The 26,040-nt window shown below is 39.8% G+C and overlaps 1 protein-coding gene across 2 annotated transcripts; it reads right to left on the reverse strand.

Annotated features, from left to right (window-relative positions):
* Positions 1–1,017: 1,017 nt before the first annotated feature.
* On the reverse strand, positions 1,018–19,298 carry NIPA2 (non imprinted in Prader-Willi/Angelman syndrome 2). Of its 2 annotated transcripts, XM_006861870.1 has the most exons (5): positions 19,068–19,206; positions 16,613–16,669; positions 7,653–7,743; positions 6,375–6,535; positions 1,084–1,715 (listed from the first exon to the last, which is right to left on the reverse strand). In XM_006861870.1, exons 1-5 carry the CDS (start codon positions 19,204–19,206, stop codon positions 1,084–1,086), a joined length of 1,080 nt encoding a protein of 359 aa, XP_006861932.1. The 2 variants fall into 2 exon arrangements, with proteins under 2 accessions (XP_006861933.1, XP_006861932.1); XM_006861871.1 differs by lacking the exon at positions 16,613–16,669 and having other exon boundaries at positions 1,018–1,715; positions 19,068–19,298.
* Between the last annotated feature and the right edge of the window lie 6,742 nt (positions 19,299–26,040).

The following is a 26,040-nucleotide window of genomic DNA, read 5'->3' on the forward strand; positions in this document are numbered from 1 at the left end:
TTAAGGCCAATTAATAGGTAAGAGTTAAAAGGTTTTGGCACAGGATAGGGATTTATTATAAGGTTTATTTATTTATTTTTTTGAATGTGCTTAAAAATTTCCATAAACACATATTAAAAGACCAAATTATATAGTACAAATGAAAACTTAAGCAAAATAAAATACTTGGTACAAAGAAACCATATTTTACAAACACTAAGTTTGTTCCAAGCATTTAGACTTAAAAAAGATCTTTGTTTCAATTTCTTGTATTATAAACTAATGTGAGAAATATGTGATCCTAGTCTTCCAACTTCATTTCCCAGGGCTGTTAAAAGGCAATAAATGACATATAATTCATTAGGAAGACATACAGAAAAGTATAAGATCTGATGTAAAAATAATAATCGAGCTTCAAGTCATCATGAGATTAAAGTAACTGAAAAACAAAACCGGACGAACTCAAGAGAGCCTAGTCCCAGTAGACAGATGCAAGATGCAGCTGATTTTAACAAAACTGTCTAAGACATCATATGGAAATCTAAGTAACAATCTGAAAAAGAGTTTTCAAGGTGATTTCCTTTTTTTTTTATGTGGGCTACAGTGTTCCCTCAGTAACTTAGAATTCCCTTACACTAACAATTCAAAATTATATGATTCATCAAACAAGAATAATTGTCAAATGTAAGATAAACCATATTTTTTAAAATCAAAAAGCCTAAAGCGATCAGGACTTGATAGAGTGGGGAAGACAATTGTACACTTCTTAACTTTTATCACCATTGAAAAAATAAAGCATTTTCATAGACTTAAAACTGTCATTAGTGCATTTAGTTTTTGGTGAAGGAATCAAACTTTAAAAGGTCTCTCTACACTAATACCATGTTAACAGAAACAGAAACTGGCCAGATAGTGAATGAGGGTATCGTAGTGAGCGACTATCATTTACTTATAAGAAAACTAATTTCTTGGTCCAAATCAGTGAAACCTTAAAAAAGATTGTCTTTAGAGAACATTATTTGAGGACAATGCTTTTTGAGACACATTCTGATACTCGTTTTCATTTTATAACAATTCTAGATTAACCTTTTAACTGTATCTTTCCTAAAAAGCTGCCAGATTTCCATTTCTTCGAGAAATATTTTCCCCAGTGTGTTGCTCAATCCCACAGGTTAAGGATTCTTCACTACTGAGAATTTCATACATACTAGAGAGACTGCCGTTCATGGCTTTTTCATCTTTCCGAAAAGACATATGCAGACTTGCTAGATTAAAACTGACATCTTTAAAGGCATGCAACAAGAATATTCCCACAATGATTGTAAAAAAGCCACTCAGAGTGCCAATGACATCATCAACAGGCATATTCTGCCACTCCTTGAAGAGAATAGCTGAACATGTTAAAACTGATATTGTGAAGCCTACGTAGTAGATGGGAGTGACGATTGAAGTGTTGAATATGTCCAGGGCTCTGTTCAGGTAATTGATCTGTGTGCTCACACAGAGGATCAGGCTCAGCAGCAGGACCCAGACCAGCGGGTGCTGCAGCACAGGCCTTCCCGCAAACAGTTCCTTGATGGCAATGCCTAGGCCCTTCACACAGGAGACGGAAAATGCTCCAATCACAGAACAGATGGTTATATACACAAGGATGTTGGTCTGTCCATGCTGCGGTCCCACCACAAAGATTAATATCAAGGACACAATGACCACAAGTGTTGCAAAAACCACAAAACCTGGAGGAGGCAAAAAAAAGTTACATTTAGTCACAAAAGTTGAAGTTCGGAGGAAGGAGAGAAGGTGTGGCCCTGAAATAAAGAGACACACCCAGAAACTGGAGGATCAAACCATGCTTTCATATTCTCACTGTGACACCATCAACATTTTTTACAGGAGCCCTGGTGTGGTGCTGTAGGATAAACACTGGACAGCGGTTCAAACCCAGCAGCCACTCCTCAGAAATCCTATAAAGAACTGACGTAATGGCACTCAACAACAATAAATAACAGGAGACATTAAGACAGCACTTTTGATGGAGGACAAGACATCTAGAAACTCAACAACACAATCAACTAAGTTGACCTCATAAACATAACACTCGATCCAGTTAAAAAGCAGAGCAGTGAAGTAAGCCTACAGCCACCACAAGTGAAAAACAGTAAAGTTTGTTTTGAGGTGTCACCGAGTCGGTGCCAGTCGGCTCACAGTGCCCTTATGAACAACAGCATACACTGCTGCCTGGCCCTGCGTTATCCTCACAGTAGTCAAGCTTGAGCCCACTGCTGTTGCTACTGGTTAGAGCAGAAATAAATGAAATAGAACACAGAAAAACAACATGACAAGAATCCCATTCTTTGAAAGGATTAAGAAAATAGACAACCCACTGGCAAATCTAACAAAAGAAAAAAAGAAGATGCAAATAACACAAATAATTCTATGAGTGATGTCACAACATAACCAAGATAACTGAACATTATAAAAAATTTTACTCCTACACATTTGAAAATCTAGAAGAAATAGGCAAATTTCTAGAAACTAATGACCTACCTAAACTAAAAGATGAAGCAGAAAATGTAAACAGGGCTATAATAAGAGAAGAAACTGATAAAGTCATTAAAAACTCCCAACTAAAAAACAGTCCAGACCAGGTGGCTTTACTAATGAATCCTGCCACACATTCAAAAAGGTTTCTTATTATTAGGTGCTATAGAAATGGTTCCTACCAACAGTGACCCTGTGTACAACAGAACGAATCTGCCCAGTCTTTTGCCATCCTCACAGTTGCTGGTACGCTTGAGCCCATTGTTGCTGCCACTGTGCCAATCCATCTCATTAGGGTCTCCCTCTTTCTCCTTGCCCCTCAATTTTACCAAGCATAATGTTCAACTCTAGGGACTGGTCTGTCCTGATAGTATGTCTAAAGTGTGAAAGACGAGTCTTGCCATCTAATGAACATTCTAGTTGTACTTCTTCCAACACAGATTTGTTTGTTCTTCTGGCAGTCCACGGTACCTTTAATATAGGGTTTCCTATGCTTTAAATCTTCATGGGAGCAGAAAGCCTCATCTTTCTTCTGTGGAGCGGCTAGTGGGCTCAAACCACGAACCTTCTGGTTCACAATCCAAAGCTTATCCTATGAAGACACTGGACACCCCTCATGTACACAGATACAAAAATTCGTAACAAAATCCGAACAAATAAAATCCAGTAATATATCAGAAAAAACACATCGTGACCAAGTGAGAATCATACCAGGGATGGCTCAATATTAGAGAAATAATCAACTTAATTTACCATATAAATAAAAAAAAGTCTTTACTTAAATCATATGATCTTGTCAATTGCTACAACAAAGGCATCTGACAAAACCCAACACTCATCCCTGATAAAAACACGTAACAAAATAGGAACAGAAGAGTAACTGCTCAACATAACAGAGGGCATATATTCAAAACTAAAAGCCCACATCATTCACAATGGTGAGAATCTGAAGCCATTCCCCTTGTGTACTGTGGATGGGAACCAGTCAAGGATGACGTTTATCACCAATCCTATTAAATATTGTGCTCAAAGTATTAGCCAGTGCTATAAAGCAAGAAAAGGAAGTAAAAAAAAGAAGTAAAACTCTATTTGTAGTCGATATGATTCTATACTTAGAAAATTACAAAGATACAGGAAGAAATCATTAGAGCTCATTGATGGATTTGGGAAAGTGGCAAGATACAATAACAATACACAAAAACCAGCAAGCGATACCTTTACACTAATAAAGAGAGCTCTGAAAGGAAATCAAGACAATACCATTTACAATATCCACCCAAAAGATGAAATATGTGGGAATAAATATAACCAGAGAAACAAAAAGGCCTATACAAATAAAAACAACCTAAAAAACATTAGTACAAATGCTGGTCAGTCCAGGGTATTTATAGTGAACTCTGCCTCTTGGACACTTGGTTGAGCCACTCTGTTCTGTTTCTTAGTGTGAGCAGAAATTGCTACTTTTAAGACATTTTGCTGTGTTTGTATTATGGTGATGGTTGTCTGTTTGTGTATTCCTAAGCACTGACCAACTGCCTCCCACTGGGTGTGACCAGCAGAAGTGCTTGTGCAACTTGTTTGCCTGCAGTTTGTGCATTCCAGTTCAGCTTCACTTCTCCACTCTGTGATGTACTGTAAACCCATGTGTCTGGCCTTGTGATGATGGACTCATTCTGAAAAGAGTTGCTAAACAGTAAGGCTGAAGCTGAGGCTAATGAGTAAGCAATACAGTACAACTAAGGATTAAGGGTGTCCCACAGTGGTGCTGGACCACAAGGTCAGTTTGAACCGCTAGATCGACAGTTCAAGCTCATGAACTGCTCCTCAAAAACCCTATACAGAGTCCCTATGAGTCGGAAATGACTAGACGGCACCTAACTACACCAAAACTTTGCTAGCGGGTGTGGCTCAAGTTAGCCCCCTTCACTTCTCTTGCCCGGAATCCCGCACCTGATTAGTATGTTTGACCTCCACTTTGTGAGACTTCGTGCCCAGTGCCTGACCTGATTCACCAGCTCCCACAGTCTCTGTTTTCTGTCCTGCCGATTTGGGTTCCTCAGCTTCTCAGACTCCATGGGTGAGAGGACTCCTCCAGACTGACCTCTGCACTACAGATTGGGACTTGCCAGCCTCCACAATTGTGTGGGCCACTTCCTTTGGCAGCTGGTGGTTCTGTGAGACATTGCAGGGTGTTGCAGAACTCTGGGACTTGAGGAGTGGTGACTGATATCAAGCACTGCGGGGGAGTGTAACATGTTGAAATAGTCAAAGAGCTGGGCTATCATTAACCTTCAATTCATAGGGACCAGTCACTCGCTGGTCTTTCTAAAAGAAACATCCATGTGTAATACACACTGGAGATTTTCCTTAATGAGTACAAAGGTCTGCCTTGAGCATTGTGCTCTTTTAAGAACTATCTTTATGAGAGTAAAGTGACATTATGAACTATCCAATTAAGAAGGCTGGATTGGAAGCTTAGGGGTGGTAAACTGACGTTAATCAGGGAGGAACAACTAGGAAAAGGAAGGTCAGCAGAGCAGTACAGACGGAGGAATGGAATCAATGTGACTAAACTGTCCAGGCAGAAACGGCTCAATTCTTATTACTGGGCTGTGCACATTCTCAAAAACAATGACATGAAATTTAGAAGAAAATACCAAAAGACAAAAGTGAAAAACTGAAAAAAAACAAAACCCTGATATTGACACTGTGCAGACAAAACTGCTAACATAATACCAGAAATAAAATCTCACTAGAAGGGCTGGAAATCACAACTGAGGAAATTACCCAGAAAACAGAAGAAAAAGACAAAACAGTAAAGCTATGAGAAAATATATATATAAGAAAATGAACCAGTTAAGGAAGTCCAGTCAAAAGACAAGTAAGACAATGGAAAGGAGAATTTCAAAGGAGTAATTATATTCCTCATATTAAACACCAATTTTCAAATAAAAAATGCCCATCAAGTACTTAGTACAAAGAATGAAAACTGGCCACAATGAAATTTAAATGGAAAATTTCAGATCCTAAGGGCAAAAAGAATATCTGAAAAGCTTCCAAGGATGAAAGACTGGTCACATAAAAAAGAATCAGAGCCGGTTAGTTGCATTAGATTTCTTAACAGCAACAGTGGAAGGGAGAAGAAAATGGGTAGATTAAATAGTCTGAGTTGTGCCTTTTCTCTTATCATATAAATGTGACTTCACCAAAATGAAGGTGCACACCTAGAAGTCAGCAAAAAAAACAAACAACAAAAAAAACCAACAGAGGAAATCCCCAACTGATGATAAAGGAAAATTCTAACACGATTCTCTGCCGACCTAGAAATCTAGAAACATCAGTGTAAACTATTGCCAAAAACAATCTCTGTGTGAGAGATTTCCAAAGAATCCCTCAAATGTTTGAAATGACCAACCAAGAGCTGAATCAGACAACAGGCAAAAAGTTTCATGATGGAAGATGATTCCAAAAAGAATAGTAGTTCAGGAAAATCGTATGCCATACAAGAAAGGAAAAGTAACCACAATGTATCATAATATGGGGAAACTGAGGATAAAAGTCATGGAGTGATGACACTGTAAACAAGTAACAACACCACTAAAGTCTCATCTTTTTACAATGTAAAGCCAATTCCCTACAGTCAAGCAAGCAAGAAGCAGTATAACCACAGCACTGAGAGAAAACTAGAAAACAGAACAAGGGGCTAAGTACTTGTGGACGAGGAGTATGACTGCTAGTTTTTATAATAAACCTTCCAGAACTATTTCACTCTTTCTACATGTAACATTTTGATTAAAGTAAACACTAAAAAAGTAAATACAATGAAGACAAATAAAGCTTTCGTATTTTCCTACCTGGATCACCGAGCTTGTGAGACATTTCATTTAAAGTCTCTATCTCCTCTTCTTTTGGAGCATGAATGACCATAACTGTAGATCCTAAAATACTTAGCAGGCACCCAATTTTCCCATGAAGATTAAGTCTTTCATTTAGAAAGTAGGAAGAGAGAATAGCACTAAAAAACACAAACAAAAAAAACAAGGGGGGGATGTCAATAGCACAATGAGTTTTCTTTTAAACATCAACACAACATGGAGCTTAAAAGTGACCTCACACGGGAGCACTGTTAATAGTGCAGAGATGCTGCTGTCAGCCACGGGAAAGAACATGCACACACAACCGTTAACAAAAAGTGTCTATGGAATCATCTGCTTCATCAGACACAAAACCAATTACTTACCATCTTTCTACTACAAAAAGTTAATACGAAACTTAATAGGAGCGTAATTTGTACCAACTTACTACTTAATTAGGAATGTGTAACCAAACTGCCGCTTGAAAGAAGGCTCAACTTTATCACTACTAGTTGATGCATTCTTTTTATTTCTTCATTTAATTCTATGTAATCTGCCTGTTGCTGTTGTTAAGTGCCATTGAGTCGGTTCCGGCTCACAGCAACCACGTACAGGGTTTCCAAAACTTGCAAGTCTTTGCAGGAGCAGATTGCTTCATCATGCTAGGGTTTTTCACACCTACTAAGAAAATACATTCTAAGCCAATAAATATGATAAAAGTTACAGAAAATTAAGGGGAAAGGCATGTACCACAACCCTTCATGTGCATTAACATCAAAAAAAGGGTAAACGTACCTATCAATCAATTTGGGGAATAAAAATCAAAATGCAGACTATAATTTGTGTTTAGCTGTTTGGGCTACTCATTAAATACCAAAATTAAGTTTTAGACAGCTTCTTCCAAATAAGTACACAAGGCCTGTACTTCAGATTGTCTGTTCTTCACCAACCACCACCTAACGAAGACCACGTAGGTCAAACAGTGCATGTTGTGACATGCACAACTCAGAACTTTAAAACACAGAAACCAACCTAGACCTAGTACTAAGCACCAAGGAAGGGAAAGCATAAATGCATTTTCTCCCACAAATCCACAGGCATGCCTATGCATACAAGACTAATGTTTCAGAAACACAATTTAAAAAGGAGCTAAGGTTGTTTATTTGCAAATTGTGCTTAGTAGGTCACGAGATGGCACTGTATTCTTACAGACTACAGCCCCCATGACTGCTCTGTCACATGAAAGGAGACATAGTGTCCTTACCTTATCACCCTTACCTTACTAGGACGCTGAGCGCACCTAATGGAGTCACTAACGTGGCTGGTGCAAATGCGTATGCAGCGAAGTTGGCCACCTCACCAGCTCCCACTTGGATATGGATAGCAAAAGAAAAACTCTTTAATAGGAGTATACATGCTTAAAGTATAAATGCATGCATTTGATGCAATATCTATGTATTATTTCAACTGTATCCAGTAGTTAATTTCTCCTACCTATTGAAAAGCATTAAGTTTTCCCTACAAATTATGACTAGAAAAGCTTTTAAATCAATTAAAACTGCAAAATTTTAATGGAAGCAATCCAATTTATGTTTAGATTTTTAAGTAAGATATTAAATAAGACATATTTACATCCTTTGGCAACAAACACAAATCTATGTAAGACAAAACAGACTTAGTGGGTTCTCTATTTCTTAACCACTTCACATTCAGATCACATCCTATGGCCTCTACTATGTGCCAGGTCCTGGTCTAAAATCAGGAAATAAGACAGGAGCAAAACAAAGAAATTACTCTCATAAAACTTAAATGTGTGTGATAACCAAAGACCCATTGCCACCGAGCCAATTCTGACTGAGAATTGAGTAGAACTGTCCTACAGGGCTTCCAAGGCTGCAAACTCCATCCCTCTGCCATAGAGCAGCTGGCGGACTCTACTGCCTTAGTCGAATGCTTAACCACTAAGTCATCAGGGTTCCTTTTAAGCGAGAAGACAGATTAAGTCTGTATAGGAAGCTGCTAAGAGGGTTATGAAGAGTAAAGGAAACAGGGTGACAATAAAGGGACAAAATATGCGGCTTTAATTCACGTATTTGGTTAGGAAGGAGTCCTGGTGGCACTGTGGGTTAGGCACTGGACTGTGAAATTCAAGGTCGGTGGTTCACAATTACCACCTGCATGGTGGGAGAAAGAAGAGGTTGTCTGCTCCCATAAAGACTGAGTCTCAGAAACCCTATTCGTAGGGTCACTATGAGTCAGATCAGCTGACAGTACTGTTTTAGGCAGCTTGGTCAGGGCTCTCTGAACAGTCTGAAACGATGTGAGTTAGTTTCTCATGCAACTATCTGAAGAAAACAACTCCAAAACACTGACTCAAGGAAAGGTGTGGCATATCTGAACAGCAAGAGAGCAGGAGGGAAAAAGGCAGGTGAGTCAGAAAAGTAGCACGGGCCATATACCAGACCGCGGGAGTCACTGCAAGGGTTCTGAGCTGAGCTGAAAAGTCATTGGAGAAATTTATGCAAAGGAGGTCTTGAGTTAGTAAAAAGTTTGCTCTCTTCCAAAGTGGTCATTCCGATTTTCACTCCCATCTTCCAGAGTGTGTGAGAGCTCCACTGGCTTCACACTCACCAACACTTGATTTGTTGTTGTTGTTAAGTGCCGTTGAGTCGGTTCCGACCCATAGCGACCCTTTATAGGGTTTCCAACACTTGAAAGTGTCAGTCAAAACTCTGCTTCTCTCTTAAGGCTGAGCAGGAGTCTTTCACTGTTCTTCCCCATTCATTGCAGTGCTCACAGCGACATCCTTTCTAGGGCAGTAGCTGTACAACCTTCCCCATTTGTCTATTAGCTTATTTGTCTTGCTACAGAGTTGAGAAATTCTTTGTATATTTTAGACATGACTTTTTAAAATTAAACATATTGCGATTTTTCTCACATTGTGATTTGCTTTTTCATTCTCTTCCTATTTTCTGTAGTTTTGTGTTTTTTTTAGTGGGGGAACCCATTGGACAGAGACCTGCTCAGTCCCTGTGGCAGGTGCCTTCCCCATGGAAGCCAGGACGTTGCTGAGCTCCTCTCCTTGAGCAGCTTCATGGCATGCAACTCATTGTGCACAGAGCCCCCCATCTCCTGATACCGTCCCACACAAACTTGGTGTGCTTGGTGAGGTGCCCTCGGTGGCAGCCGTGCCTCGGCCTGCTCACATTCAGTTAGTTGGGCCCTTGCTGAGGCCCAGGGACACAGCGTGGCACACAGCCATGGCTGCTGTTCTTCAGATGGTGCTGCAGTGACACTGTTACATTCCCTTTATTCTTTTGAACAGCCAATGCTTCATACAACTTACTTAAGAAATCTTTCCTAAATTCCTTTTTGTCTAAATTACGCGTTCTATCTATCTATCTATCACATAGAGGGCTATGAACCATATCTGCAGTTGATTTTTTTTAAGAGTAATTAATGTACAAATCTACTATTTTTTCCCACACAGGTACAAAATTGTTACAGCAATATTTACATCTCTTACTATTCTCTAGGGGCCACCTTTCCCAGAACTTATTGTGTGTGGCTATGTGTGATACTGTGGATGTACTTAACAAGTCTCTTCTGGCCTTGGCCTTTGTGACTCCCATCAAATGAGCAGGGAGGGGCATACAGGTAAGGTGTACAGGGATCGCCTTGCCATCCCGCTGGGCTTTTAAGGAATCTCCTCAGAAGTTGAAAGAGAGAAGATCTCAGGATGATCAAGAAAGAGCAGCCCCAATTAGAGTGTGAAGTCCCCACCTAAAGAGGCAGCAGTGGGGGCATAGGCACGAGCTGAGATGGCATCATAGAGAGGCAGGAGAAGAGACATGAGCTTACTTGCCCACGCCACAAAGAGGCCGAAGGTGGACACAGGAATGTCCTTTGGCTATTCAGACTGCCTACGGGAGCTTTGTTAACACTTGTGCTAGCAGTGAAAGGCCAGAGAGTGACGAGAACTTGCAGTACGGCACAGAAGAGATGTTCCTGACTAGACAGCTGTTGCATTCTGAGTTGTTTCTGATCCTGAATATTACCCTGTCCTGTTCACTTTCCTAAGAACCCCCATAACGGTGAATATTGTCTAAAAATTCTGTGTGGTCACTGCAACGGATGACCGAACTCAGATGTAAAGCAGAGAGTGCTGTGGGAGGGATAGCTGGTGTCATCAGAGGCCATGCCACACCTCCACTTCATGAGAATGGGCCTTGGGTTGATTCCGAGTTCGAAGGTTGCTTGTGAAGCCAGAGGATTACGATCACAGAATCTGTCAGCCCACTATCAGCCCACACTCAACTGAATTTGCTGAAAGGGGAGTAGAATTTGCCCAGAAGCAGGCTTTTTGTTTTAAGCCTTTAGAGTAGCTGTGGGGAAAGTCCGACCCACAGGCTCTATGAAGCCCACAAAATCATTTGGTCTGGCCCTACTAAGGCAACTGCAGTTCTACTCATCACGTTCGGGGAGTTAATTAAATGTCTGCCCAAACATAGCAGGCTAATTTTTAAGTTGTTAATTTTGTACGGCCCAGGAATGATGTTATAAATTTTGGCAGGAAAAAGATTCCCCACCCCTGCCTCAGAGTACGGGCCTTAGTTGGGATCTGAGCCCCACCATCAGTTCAGGAAATTTGTATCTGAAAACACTTGCAGTGCAGACCCACCAAGAACTGCTGAGAGACTGGGTGATTTAGGTTGAAGAAAAGACCTGCAGGAGAAAAAAAAAGACTAGCTTTTAGAAAATTTCAAGCAAGCAATTTACCACTGGATGCATCACAGCAGGAAAAGTCTGTCCATCACAGAAAACTCCCTTATAGGACTGAAAGTTAAAGAGAGCCAATGAGCAGTCTGTGACCAACTGGGTTTACTTGTTGAGTGGAAGTGGGGGAAATGCAGCAATGGAGAGATGTGCCAAGTTTGGACAGGTTCCACTGGTATCTGTTGACCTGGTCCACAGTGGCTAGAGAGGAAAGAGAAGAGGAAGGGCTGGCTGGCTGGTCTGAAGTTTAGGGAGTCGTGTGAACTCCTGAGCCTCCTGAGGCCTAGGGTTGAGAAAGTGAAGAGGACAGTTGGTCTGAAGCACAGGGAGGTGTGTGTGAGCCCCCAAAATACTAGCTGGTGCTCATCTGACCTAACTTGTATGGCTAAGATTGAACTGAACAGAGAGAACGTTGAGAGAGAAAAGGCAGGCTGTTTAGTCTGCAGTTCAGGGAGCTGTGTGGGCTCCTGAGCCCAGTGTTCCTGACTGGAGAGTGGCTGTACCCCGAGTTATCTCTGCTTATGAGTTGTACCCTACTCATTTCCCTATTTTGTTGTTGCTCAGTGCTGTTAAGTCAGTTTCTGACTCACAGTGGCTCTATATGGGATTTCAAGGAGCAGGTAGGTGGTAGGGTTTAAACTGCCTAACTTGTGGTTAGCAGTCAAGTGGTTAGCCTAGAGTGCCACACCAGGTCTCCACGATAATTAAACTGAACCATAAAATATACTTCATTAAATCCTAGGAAAAATACTAGACTGGTTCTATGATAAGGGAGTCCTAGTGGCAAAATAATTAAGTGCTGAGCCACCAACTGCAAGGCTGATGGTTGGAACTCACAGACACACCAGGGGAGAAAACCGGGTCAGTCTGCTTCTATGAAGATTACAGCCTTGGAAACCCTGAGACGCCGTTCTAGTCTGTTTTATAGGGTCACTGAGAGTGAAACCTAACAACAGGTTTGCTTTAAAGCCCTGGCATGGCACTAGAGAATAAGCACTGGACTTCTGACTGCAAGGTAGGCAGTTCAAACCCAGCAGCCACTCTCGGAAACCCTATAAAGAGGCACTAAGAGTCAGCTGAGTGCAGCCAGAATGCTCCTTAAAGGCCAAGATGGCCAAACTTCGTCTCTCGTACTTTGGACATATTGTCAGGAGGGACCAGTCACTGGAAAAGGATATCATGTTTGGTAAGGTGGAGGGTCAGAAGAAAAGAGGAAGACCCCCAACGAGATGGATTGGCCAAGTGGCAGTATCGATGGACTCAAATGTGGTAGCAGTAGTGAGGTTGGCCCAGGACCAGGCAGTGTTTCGTTCTGCTGTGCATAAGGTCACTATGGGTCGGTACTGACTCGATGGCACCTAACAACAACAACATCAGTACCCGACTGCACACAAAAACACAAGTCAAAACCAACTCAACAGTAATGCATCTTCTTTCTGGCTTTGGCTTTATGACCCTCAAATGGTCATTTTTTTTTAGAAATATACCATATGCACTTACCCTAAAAATAGTTGAGACTTGGAAAATGTATCTATTATGTTAAATTTGCTTTGTAAATTTTCTGTAGCCGTAACAACTATTCTCTGCCTATTCTTTCAACTACAAAAAGTAATACACTAAAATTTTATGATTTTGGATGTTTCTATTTCTCCTTATTATAATAAAACAATTGGTAACTTATACATTTTAAGATATTTGTAATTAAAGTTTAAATTGTACAGCTGTCGGATGAGTTGAGCCTTTTATATTTATGAAGTTATTGTCTATCTTCAATATTGACGGTTGCTTTGAAGTAAAGTTTATCTAATGTTGTTGTTGTTGTTAAGTGCTGGTGAGTCAGGTCCGACTCATAGTGACCCTGTATAAGGCTTCTGAGTGGGTGGTGAGCTTGAACCATTGACCTTGCAGTTAAAACCAACCTTGTAGTGCAGCACATTAACCCACAGAGCCACCCCAGTTAATAATAGCAGTATCAACTTTATTCCGGTTGATGAACTTACATCCTTTTCTTTCACCCATTTTATGTCCTTACGCTTTATATGCCACCAGGGTTCAACCTTTAAATACACTCACTATACTATCCTTTTCTAATGATTTTGCTATTCTTTTTAAATTCTTAACTTTTATTCACAAAACATTTCAAGTATTTGGACAAAAAGAATATAAATGATAGCCACTCCGATATTATAAATACAACTATTTTCCACATATGATTCTTATCTTTTTCTTTAAAGGTAACTGCTTTACTTTTGGCTAAAATATTTTAACAAATTACAACATTCTGACATCTCACATTATGGGAAAAATACTGGTATAAAATCTATTATTTTATAAAATCTATTATTTTTAAACCTAACAAAACAACAATAACCACTAATATAATTGAATAAGCAATTTATATTCAGATTTCCCCTATCCCTACTATAAATGGTTTTGTCCTTTTAAGATTCAATCAAAGAATTTGGATGCAATATTTCAAATGCCTTTTCATCTAGGATAATCCCCCATTCCTATTATCCATGGCTGTGACTTAAAAACAAAACAAAAAAACCTTGAAGGATGTCACACTTTCTGTATTTCTAATTATTTTCATTTTCTTCTGTGTCATCTGTCCTATTCTATAAACATCTTTCTTACCTAAAAAAAAGAAAAGATGGTTGTATGAGTCCTCCATGATCATGAAGTCCCATACCCATACTGTCCACCTAGATGTGAAGACACACATGCTTGACCTGTCACGTCTAAAGTTGAGGATTAGCTTTCTTCTTCTTCACACGCTCATCATTCCCTGCGCTTCTTTCCTTACTATATCTCTAATCTCCCTTCTGTAGAAAAGTCTTGTCACCTGCAGAACAGTCTTTCCACCAACTTTAGCATAATTATGCTTTCGGTGTGTCTAAACCGTATTCATTTGTTCTTAAAGGATCGTTTCAATGAGTAGAGACTTCAGATGCCAGTTACACTTGTCAGCACTTTTTAAGATATAGTTCCCTGTTTTCAAGCTTTTAATGCTGTTGAAAATCATGTATTAGTTTGTCACGCTTTTGTAGGTACTCTGACTGCTTTTAAGAAAGTATTTCTTAGGTTTTCTGCAATTTTATTATGCTGTGGTGATGGGCGTGTGCCATCAAGTCAGGTCAGACTCAAAGCGACTCTACACAGGTTTTCCAAGGCTGTAAATCTTTACAGGAGCAGAAAGCCTCATCTTTCTCCTGTGGAGCGGCAGTTGAATTTGAACTGCTGACCCGCAGTTAGGAGCCAGGCTTGTAGCTCACTCTGTTGCCAGTGCTCCTTTTATTCTGCTGTCTCTACATACAAATGTCCTTCTCAAAGATTCCACTTGTGTCTAACTGGGTTCCTTTAATGTATGGTCTCATCACATTGTCCAGTTTTGGATAAATCTTAGCTATTTTCTCTTCCAACATTGTTTCTGCTCCATTCTTGTCATACTTCCCTATTCTGGGACTTAAATTAGTAATTAACTCCTAAATTTCATAATTTTCTTACCCCCACTTTCCACCCTTTTGTCTCTGCTTGCTTCATTCTAGATCATTTCTTCCAAATGATCTTTCTGTTCACTAAGTCTCTCTTCCATTTTGCTACATCACTCATTTAATGTCTAATGTTGTAGTTTTCAATTATATAATTTCTTTTTAGCACTTTCTGAAATAGCTCCAGCTGAATCACAGTCCCTTGTAGTGAGCTTGGTTTATGGTCTATGCTGGAAAGTCTGGGGTTTAATTACTATCTCTTGTTTGGGCTAATTTTTATTTATTTCACTTGTTTCTAGTTTTTTTCCTCCTGTATATTTTATTTGAAAAATTATTTCTAGAAACAATTTAGGCCAGGATGATGTTATCATATACAAGAGAGGGCTTTGTTTTTATCTGGATGCAATAAACATACATTATTCAAAAGAAAACAGAACCAAAATATCAACACATTAACCCAGTATCTCCAATAGAAAAAGAGCCAGAAAAAAAAAAAAAAAAAAAGACCTACAGGCATCAGAAGAAATGGAATTTTAATAAAGATTAGAGCAAAAACAAAGAGAAAAACAAAATACATAAAGAATAAACAAAACTAGAAGTTGGTGCTTTGAAAGGATTAATAAAAGTTAAAAACCACTGAGAAATTTAACAAAAGAAAAGAAGACGCGAACGACACAAATAAAAAATGAAAGGCGGGAAAGAGGAATCAAGGGGAATGCCACAACAGAACCTACCGGAACAGGGGATGATAGCAGCACACTATGAAGAACCGTACAACAAATCTCAAAACCTAGATGAAATGAAACTTCTAGGAATCTACTCAAACTAAAACAATCTGAGGTAGAAAATCTGTAATTGCTCAGGTCATTCAAAAACTCCCAGGACTTCCAGTAAGACTGCAGACTAGGTGTATCACTACATGGACCCCCTACAACAAAGACACAACAGAACAAATAAAATGAACACAGAGGAAAATTCGGGCAGAATTAGACAAGTGGATGGAGTGCTTGCTGGCAGGAGAAGGCACGCAGGGACAGATGCAAGGGAGAGTGACTGGTAAACAGCTGGTCAGGCGCAGCTCCACCAACTCTGAAGCAGCTTTTGCCCCCAATTTACATTTAGACCTACTGCAACTTAGTTGACTCCAACTCATACAGGGTTTGAGACCGGAAATCTATGCGTGTGTGTGAACTGCTGACCTTGCACTTAGTCACTCAGTGCTGATCCTACAAACGCCACTTGGGTTCCTTTCATTTTGGTAGGAGGTTAGGAATTTTCAGTTTTGTTTGTTTTTCCCACTAGTCTCTAGCACCTAGAACAGTTCCTGGCATATAACAGGTGATCAATAAACATTTGTTACTCAGAATATCAAAACTATTCGTCTCTTAATTTCTCTAATTTGCTCTTAAACTTAGAAAGTTTGCTATACATCCTGAGGTTCAGTATCTACATTTGAGTTTACCTTACAGCATTTATACCATTGTGCAATCCTGAATACTTGAAGAATAAGTATCTTTCAAGATCACATCTTCCATATGCCTTTTTTTTTTTCTTTTCCATATGCCTTTTTAAAGTTATTATTAAAACAAGTCTGGACAGTCTTATATAGTACATACCCTCTCTACAATTTGGAATGAGAATCAATGGAGGTGGAGACACTACAAACACTGTGTTTCCTAGGATATTTCATTTTCAAACTGACATTCTTAAACTAAGAACAATTTTTTTTTTAATTTCACGAGACAACATTTTAATCAGACTTCTATTCAAATTAAATAAGCTACTAAAATATTGAATGATGTTTACAGGTTTAAGTTTTATATATTTTGAATTTGGTTCATTACTTTTCAGTCAGTATTTTGTTCAGTCTTTATTCAAAGTTTTAAAATTTGCAAGTGATATGAGACTATCCCAGCATATGCAAAGTCTCTAACATACAGCTGAAGTATTTTCTGTGTTTTCTATACATACTTGACAGAAGTCCAGCCCACCACAGCCACTCTTTAAGATACGCATGGCCGCCTTGACCTGTGAATGAAGAAACACGTTACTGGTTTTGAAGATTATTAGACTCATAAATTATAACAACTATGAGTACTGATAGACATTTTCATCTCATTTTTTAACTACTATACTCGAGTAAAGGAATTAAATCAATCATTATAGTCAGTTGTTTTGTTGTTGTTGTAAACTCAGTTTCAATACACAAAGTAAAGAAAAACACCATTAAGAAGTAACTCTAATGGAGGCAGAGACGACGTGGAGAGATGGAGCAGCTAAGGACTTTAGATCCAGAGAGGGAGAGGGGCTGTGTGCTGACAACCGGGGGGGCAACCCTTTGGTTGGTTGATGATGCATGGAGGGGATTGTAACCATGGCAATGAAACGATATACAATAGGATGAATGTAAAGCTAATGTTCACCAATGTAAACTATCACATAATTCACAATAAAACATAAAAAAAAAAAGAACTAGCTCTAACTTCTAACGAATTTAGTCTGACATTTAAGTATGGTGAACCTACTTCTGATATAGTCACCTTGAGTCCTATGTTCCTATGCTCCTCAGACACAGATTAAGCACTGCTCAGAGTCTGGGGCCACCAGGATGAACATCTGCTGTTTTCCTTGACTGGCATTTCAATCAAACTAATAAAGTAAGGAAGTCATCGGTACTTAAGCTATTGTCCAAAAGAAAAAAATCAGTATGAATGAATGATTTGCCAACTATAACCATTACGTAAGACCAAGAATGAGGGGTTGAGGAACAAGCACTAGATGCCAACAAATTCTCCTGTGGAGCCTCTACATTGCATAAGACCATAGGTGGAATCCAGAACCCCATCCAGAACTGACTAAGGTGGAAATTTCCACTAGAAAGGATGAGTAGACCAGCTTGGAGCGGGTATAAGAACAGAAGATACTTCGTCAAAGAAAGACCGGCAGGAAAAATCCAAAACAGTAATGGAAGTTTGATTGGTTACCACAAGAACAAGCAAGTTATCTGCCCGGGAGCCATCAAGGCAAGTGCTCGGGACCCCTCAGGGCAAACCCCCTTCCAAAACTGACACTTAAGGGGAATACATGAGCAGGCATGTGGTCTAGCTGGTGACCATGTTGGTCACCAACAAGGGAAAGAGGGGGAAAAATCAGCAATGAATTTGCGAGCTAAACCCAACCACATTCAATAGACCCCTGTGAACTTGGGTGGAGACCTGGATGGTCAACAGTATGGCAAGACCTGGGGACTCCTGGACCCAGAGGCAGTGACATGGCCACAGAGGACTAGAGCGAAGAGTGAAGTGTCCAGCTGATATGAAATGAGGGGAGATGCACAAGAACACCCATACTTGCAGATAGTACCCACTTGACCTGGCTTCAATGGCTGGATGATCAGAACTCAACTAGAAGAAAAAAGAAGAAGGGGGGAAAAAAAAGAGTAACCTGCTACAATTTGATGAACCTTACCTATACTTATGGATGTAGTAGCTCAAAAAAGGAAACAAATCTTTACAGCGAGGATCACTCCCACACCCTCGGTACACAAGGTTGACAGGAATGGGCAACTTAAGACACTGACTACCCAAAATGGGGGGCCTAAAAAGGCAAGAAGTGACTGGCTTACAAGCTTCATGAGGGAGCATAGTTCCAGATGGGGCAGGGGAAGGTAGAATCACTACTGAATGATTTCTAATGTTTTGGGACTTGACTGGCAAAAGGAAATGGGGATAAGACTCTTGTGGTACAATAGTGAATAATTGCCATCAGGACTGACTGTGATGCTACAAAATATAGAGGTAGATGTTTTTTGACAAAAGGAGGGGAGTGATTGATTTTGTAGCCCAGGAACGGAGGTCCCTGGGACTATCAAGTGAGAACAGAGAGCGGGACCCTAGCTAGAGAGGCAGTGACGCCAGGGATGGAGACAGAGGCGATGACGTAGACAAATGGAGCCGCTGGGGACACTGGACACAGGGAGGGAGAAGGCCTGTGTGGTGTACCCTTTGGTTATCTGATGATATATGGAGTGGACTGTAATCACTGCAATGAAATACAATAGGATGAGTGTAAAGCTGATGTTCTCCCACGTAAACCCACATAATTCACAATAAAACTTAAAAAAAAAAAAAAAAAAAGATCCTAGCCTTCAACAAATTTCTAAGTACTATTTAAGAAACCTTATTTCTTTCTCAAAAGACATACAAAATTTTAAATAAAAGGCTAGATGCTAGTTAGACATTGGTCCCTTTTCCTAGTTTGGTAAGAAAAAAAAAATGGAGCCAAAGGAGTGGGTGGTTAACTTATTTTGACATCTCAGTTTTGAATTCACTCCACAAAAGTAAAAATGGGGGCTCCCGCCGTTAAGAAGCGTGAGGCTAATATCAAACACTGACTGCATTTCAGACACCACCCAACACAAACCTACCTGCTCTCATGGAACCTTTTCTGGCAAGACGCAAGAGGCCTTTTTTTTTCAAAATGAAACTCCCTCCAATGAAGATGCTGGAGCTCATAGCCAGTCCTAGACCAATATAAAAGTCATACTTTCCACGACCCTGGCTCATGTCGTTTACTGCTTAAGACGTTCCTGTGATCCACATTGATCACAGAACACAGGGATTGCTGGGTCTGCAGGCAAGATGACACAGTCTTCAAATCTAAACAATAAAAAACAGAAGAGTTTTATAAAATGAGTATGACAGCTCTCCTGCAAGCCAAAATGTTACTCCATTTACCTTCACTTAAAGGAAGAACATTTTTATTACTTGTACTGATAACAAATACATTAACTATTTAAATTGAACACAAATCTGTTTGTTCCACGATGACAAAAGATGGGATGATGATATAAAACGGTGTTTGCAATGACTTTATAAACTCAGGTTTATATAGAAGAACTTGTTACCATTCCTAGAGGACAGTTCATAGTAATAACACTTTGCTGATTTTTACATAATGAAAATTAGCCATAACAGTATACAAATCTAGCTTTTAATTACATTTACCTCTTTCACAAATATGCTTTTTGAATAATCCATTGAGAAACTAAGTTTCTTCACTCTAACATTTTCAATTATTTCTTAAAATGTGGATATAAGCGTATCATCAGTTATTCCTTATGTTGTTGTTGTTGTTGTTGTTAGTTGCCATCAAGTCGGTACCGACCCATAGCGACCTTATGCACAGCAGAACAAAACACTGCCCGATCCTGGGCCAACCTCACATATATTGCCACGCTTCAGCCCATTGATGCTGCCACTTGGCCAGTCCATCTCATTGGGGGTCTTCCTCTTTTTCTCTGACCCTCCACCTTACCAAACATGATATTCTTCTCCAGCGACTGGTCTCTCCTCACAATATGTCCAAAGTATGAGAGATGAAGTCTGACCATCTTGGCCTCCAAGGAGCACTCTGGCTGCACTTCTTCCAACACAGATCTGTTGGTTCTATGGGTAGCCCATGGCACTTTCAATATTCTCCTCCAACATCATAACTCAAAAGTATCAATTCTTCTATGGTCTTCCTTATTTACTGTCCAAATTTCACATGCATATGACGTTACTGAAAATACCATGGCTTGGGTCAGGCACACCTTAGTCTTCAAGCTGACATCTTCACTTTTCAACACTTTAAAAAGGTCTTGTGCAACAGATTAGCCTAACGCAATACGTCGTTTGATTTCTTGACTGCTGATTCCTTGAGTGTTGATAGCTGATCCAAGAAGAATGAAGTCCTTGACAACTTCAATCTTTTATCCCTTGATAAGAATGTTGTTTATTGGTCCAGTGGTGAGGATTTTTGTTTTCTTTACGTTGAGATGCAATCCATACTGAAGGCTGTTCTCTTTGATCTTCATCAGTAAGTATTTTAAGTCCTCTTCACTTTCAGCAAGCAAGGTTGTATCATCTGCATATCGCAGGTTGTTAATGAGTCTTCCTCCAATCCTGATGCCACGTTTTTCTTCATAGAACCCAGCTTCTCGGATTATATGCTCAGCATAGAGGTTGAAGAAGTACGGTGAAAGAATACAACCTGGATGGTTTAAAATTAAGAAAAGTGTACGACACAGCTGTATTACTTCTAGCAGGGTGAAAAAGAAAAGGCAAGGAACCCTGATGGCACAGTGGGTTAAGCAGCCGGCTGCTAATCACAAGGCTGATGGTTCAAATCCCTTAGGCACTCTGTGAGAGAAAAACGTCTGTTCCCATATGATTGTCTCTAAAACTCTTAGGAGCAGTTCTATTCTTTCCTGTAAGTTCACTCTGAGTTGGAATCAACTTGACGACAGTGAGTTTATAGAGAAGGCAGATTTCATGTTATTTTGTTAGCAAGGGATGGCACTTCTAGCAGATAAATGTTTTCCAGAGGTGCAGGGTGTGCCACCACTGGACTTCAGAGAACATGAAGACAATGGCTCAATGAACAAGACTGAAACAGGAAGTACAGGCTTACAAAAGACTGCAATCACTTTTACAAATGGTCAACTAATGAACTCTGTCGTTAAGTTCTGATTCATAGCAACCCTGTATAGGGCTTCCAAGAAGCAGCTGGTAGGTTTGAACTGCCAACTTTGTGATTTGAAGTACAGTGTTGATCCTACAGTACCACACCAGGAGTCTGAATTCTACTAACATATAATCTAAAGTAAAATGTGGAAAACAAAGAAAAAAACAGTATTTATAGCAGCAGAGTTTACTGCGATTATGACTACCTTCAAGACAGATCTTGAAATGTTCTATTTGATGATGAATGTAACACCACTCCCTCTTCAATTTGTCATTCCTAGCATACTAAACCACATGTCAGACTGTCAGCTTCAACATGGCTAATTATCAGTCCTTTCAGCTCACTAATGCCTAGGATGTCAATCTTTATGTGCTCCATTCCATTTTTGACAACTTCCAATTTGCCTAGATTCACATTTCGTACATTTCATGTTCTAATTATTAATGGATGTTTACAGCTGTTTCTCATTTTGAGTTGTGCCCCATAAGCAAACTAAGGCCCTGAAAACTGTACTCCATTCATATCATCAGGGTGATCTCTACTTTGAGGAGACAGCTCTTACCCAATCATATTTCCAGTGCCTTCCAACCTGAGGGGCTCATATTCCAACACTGTATCTGACAGTACTGTGGTGCTCCTCATGTTTCAATATTCAGTACTGTGGTGCTGACTGTGCTCCACTACTATTCAAAAGGCTACACATGTACAAGTAGTTTGCCTCGCCTTCCTTCCTAGTCTACAAGTCCAGCTGAAACCTCTCCACCATGGGTATACCCTGCTGGCATTTAAAATACAGGTGGCATAGCTTGCAACTTCACAGCAACATGCAAGCCACCAAAGTATGACAAACTGACAGATTAGTCATGGCCTCCCACCCTGGGTAACCACTAATAAACTTTTTTGTCTCCATACATTTGCGTGTTCTTATCTTTTTATACATGTGAGAGCATAAAACATTTGTCCTTTTGTGACCGGTTTATTTCACTTAGCAGGTTTTACCCATACTGGTAGCATGAATGAAGAAATGAAGACTTCTTTCTCCTACTGACTAATAGACAATTTATGTATGTATCACATTTTCCTTACCCAATCATCTGTTGATACGCATTTTGGTTCTTTCTACCTTCTGGCTAGTGTGAACCATGCTGAAATGAACATTAGTGTGAGGTATCTTTTTGTATTTCTACTTTCATGTCTTCTGCGTATAACCACAGGACTGGAGTTGCTGGTCATATGGTAGTTCTATTTTTAGTTTTCTGTTGTTTTTTTTTAAGTAACATACAATGTCAATAAAAGCTGTGTCATTTTGTATTCTAACCAGCAATGGATAGTTGTTGTTGTTAAGTGCCACTGAATTGGTTCTGACTCATAGCTCCTTCCCTATAAGGAGCACCTGGGGAGTTTGAACCACCGACCTAGTGGTTCAAACTGATCTTGAAGTCCAGTGTTTACCCCACAGCTCTATGCCAGGACTCCAGCCATCACATTGTTGTTGTTGTTAAGTGCCATTGTGTCGGTTCCGACCCATCACATTAGGAATGAGTTAATTAAATGTTTGACCAAATATAGCAGACTAATTTTAAGTTAATAATTTTGCATGGTTCGCGAATGATATATAAATTTTGGCAGAAAAAAAGTTCTCCACCGGTCTAGCTAAACATTTGTCAATTTTACTAAAAAAAACAACTTTTGGTTTTATGCATTTTCTCTATTGTTTTTCTCTTTTTTTATCTATGCTCTTATCTTTGTTATTTCCATTCTTCTGGCAGGTTTAAGCTACTTTGCTCTTTGTTTCTAGTTCCAAAAATTTTTAGAGTTAGGCCATTGTTAATTTGAAATTCTTCTTCCTTCTATTTATTTATTTAAAGCATGAAATTTATTTCTAGCAGTTCTTGTATATTCATGTAGGCAGAATGATTTCCTTTCTTAAAAAAAAAAAACAAGGCTCAAAGTGGACTAGCTGTAATAGTTAAAAAGAAACCTTTGAATTGGCTCAAAACAGGATAAAAGTCAGAAATCAGGGCGTCGGGCATGCTGGTTCCTTCTGAGGGCTCTGGGGGACTGTTAACGCATCTCTCCTGGCTTCTGGCTACTGGGGTCAGTCCTTGAAACACAGCACACACTCCCAGGCTCTGCCTTGTCTCCACAAGATGACGCCTTGGGTTCTTCTTGTGTCCTTCCTCATCTTTGTTTCCTACTGAGGTTTCATTACAATCTGAGTGACTGTTTCCAGAGCAGATCACCAGTGTTACAGTCAATAGGTCATAAGCATCTTGTTTCTTCTCACTGACTGCAATCCCCTCCATGTAACATCACTTACAGCACTCCCCCTGCCCCCGAATTTCCTGTTTCCATTTCTCCTTCTTTCTCAACCCTTCTGAGTCAATGCTGCCCTTGGAGCTCACAGCTTTGATTTCTCTAAGGTGTGTATACCGCACTAATGTTACTGTTCCCGTTCTAAACTCGTCTAATGTTTGGTGGAAAATGGAGCTCATTTCCAGACCGGATGGTGGCTATAGACTCAGGGATTCCACCGGTCTCTATCCAACCAATGTGCCTGGTCTCATGATTTTGACTTTTCTTCCATTTTTTCCCCACTCTATCCAAAAACCCTCTACTGTGATCCTTTTTGGAAGAGCAGGTAGTGGCAGCTGAGCACCTTCCAGTTCTTCGGGTCTGAGGGTGGTGAGATGGATGCTCACACATGGTCCACTGGACTAATAGTGTCTAGATGTCTTCAGCTGTCAGCATTGTCCTTTCTGTGGGACAGGGAGCCTATGATTTCACCTTAGACAGCAACACATGAGCTTCTAGGACCCCAGTCACTGCTCACCACAGTAGGATGCAGACCACTGTTTCTGTGGAACATATTATGCCAAGTGACCCTCGAGACCATGGTTCTGAGCCCCAGGATCAGCAAGTCATGCATTCAAGGTGTTAGGTTATGTTTTCCTAACTTTGTCCTTCTATGCTACACCACATCCATAGATACATCTGCAGCAAAGGTAAAAACCCATGTACAAATAGTCTCTGTCTAAACTACATCTGGAGTCCTGGTGTGGCAGGACAAGGTCGGTTTGAACCACAACATTGACAGTTCAAATTCACCAGCCACTTCTTTGGAAATGCTATACAGGGTCGCTGAGTCAGAAGCAACTTGACAGCACTTAACAACAACAACAACAAGAAACTCTAAATGAGGTACAGGTGTGACAACCTAAGATAAGCACTAGACTGCTAACCACAAAGTAAGCAGTTCAAACCCACCAGCCACTCCTCAGAAACCCTATATAGAGACTGTTAAGTCGGAACCAACGCTACAGCACTTAACAACTATAAAAAACTATGTATATATTTGTGGGTACGCTCCCATTCTCTCTCTCACACCCATTCAGCTTTCATCTACCCATTTGTTGTTGTTAAATGCTGTCAAGTTGGTTCCAACCCATAATGACCTTGTATAGACAGGGCTTCTAAGGAGTGACTGGCAGTTAACAGTCCAGTTTCTATCTTACAGCAATACACCAGGGCTCCTTCATCTACCCGTATAGCATCATTACGGCAGGGCTGTGTATGTAATATTTACCTCTGTTGCCTTTAACTCTTGCACTCCTCCCCGTGTCTTCCCCTGCCTCCATCTTTTCTTTTTTTTTTTTTTTTTTTGCTACCCTCCCACTTACTGTATATTGCCTTCACCCTCACCCAAAGTAAAAGTCTGTTTTATCATGAAATCTACTTGACTTCCTCTCCATTTAGAATTTCTATAACTACACTATTTCCTTTGTTTATTTTGTATCTTCATTACAAATTGATATTTTTCATTATCTACATTCAGTCTTGTAGCTGACTTCTGGGTGGTGCTATCATGTATGCTAATCACAGGCAGTTATCTGTTATTGTTGGCTAACTGTTCAAAGAACTGTCTTCAGGATTTACTGTAAAAACTTGTCTGGTTTTTACAACGTCCTAGTTTCACTTTCTTATTTGAAGGGCAATTTTGCTTGTATATGATTCTTGGTTGGCATTTTTTTCTTTCAGAGTGTTATACAAGCCTGCCTGGTTTCTGCTAAGAATCAGAGCTTACTCTTACTGGCTCTCCATTGTAGAAAATTTTTCATTTTTACCAAACTGTTCTCAGGATTTTCTTGTTCTTAGGTTAGGAAATTTTGATTAAAATATGTCTTAGTGGTTTTCTTTTGTGGTCTATGCTGTTTGTGAGTCATTAAGCTTCCTGAATGCCTATCTTTTGGTCTTTCATGCTGTTAGGGAAGTTTTCATCCAACAACTCTTCACCAATTTTCTCTGTGCTTTTTTTTAAGGTCTCTTCATGATCTGGGATTCTGGTCACACATAAATTATTCCTTTTGATGGTGCGCCACATAATTCTTAGCCTTTCTTCTGATTTTTTTCACACTTCTTTTCTGATTATTCCTCTAGTAGATAAGCACTGAGAGAGCCATCTTCAAGCTCACTAATTTGGCCTTTCAATGATTCAATTATACTCCTTTGGCTTTTTTTTATGGTCCAATTTTCCCTTTATGTTGTCAGTCTGTTCTTATACAGTTTTCCTAAATTCTCCTAACGCTTTGTGTTTTCTTTCTTTCTTCTGCAGTTTTACCTTTTTCTCCACTCATTGAGAATACCTAAATATCATCCTTTTGAACTACTTACCAGGTAGTTCCAATACCATTTTTTCCTTAAGAAACATATTCTGGCTGTGTATTTTGGTCACTTACTGTATTTGTATTTAATTTATGAATGTATGCTGATGTGTTCTTACACACTCACCACCTGCCTCCTGGTTGGTTTGATAAAGAATGAAAGTGTTTGCACAGGTCTCCATTGTTGTGTGTATCGCGCAGGTCAGGGTGGTATCAACTAGAGTTGGCTGC

Source organism: Chrysochloris asiatica, unplaced genomic scaffold, assembly GCF_000296735.1.
Source record: "Chrysochloris asiatica unplaced genomic scaffold, ChrAsi1.0 scaffold00044, whole genome shotgun sequence".
Classification (NCBI taxonomy): Eukaryota; Metazoa; Chordata; class Mammalia; order Afrosoricida; family Chrysochloridae; genus Chrysochloris; species Chrysochloris asiatica.

Excerpts from the sequence above, each read along its gene's own strand:
- NIPA2 (XM_006861870.1), bottom strand. The coding sequence starts at position 19,206 with ATGAGCCAGGGTCGTGGAAAGTATGACTTTTATATTGGTCTAGGACTG. Across the intron at positions 6,536-7,652 it reads GCGCTCAGCGTCCTAGTAAG|TGCTATTCTCTCTTCCTACT; the intron begins GTAAGGGTGATA and ends TGTGTTTTTTAG. Across the intron at positions 1,716-6,374 it reads TCACAAGCTCGGTGATCCAG|GTTTTGTGGTTTTTGCAACA; the intron begins GTAGGAAAATAC and ends TGCCTCCTCCAG.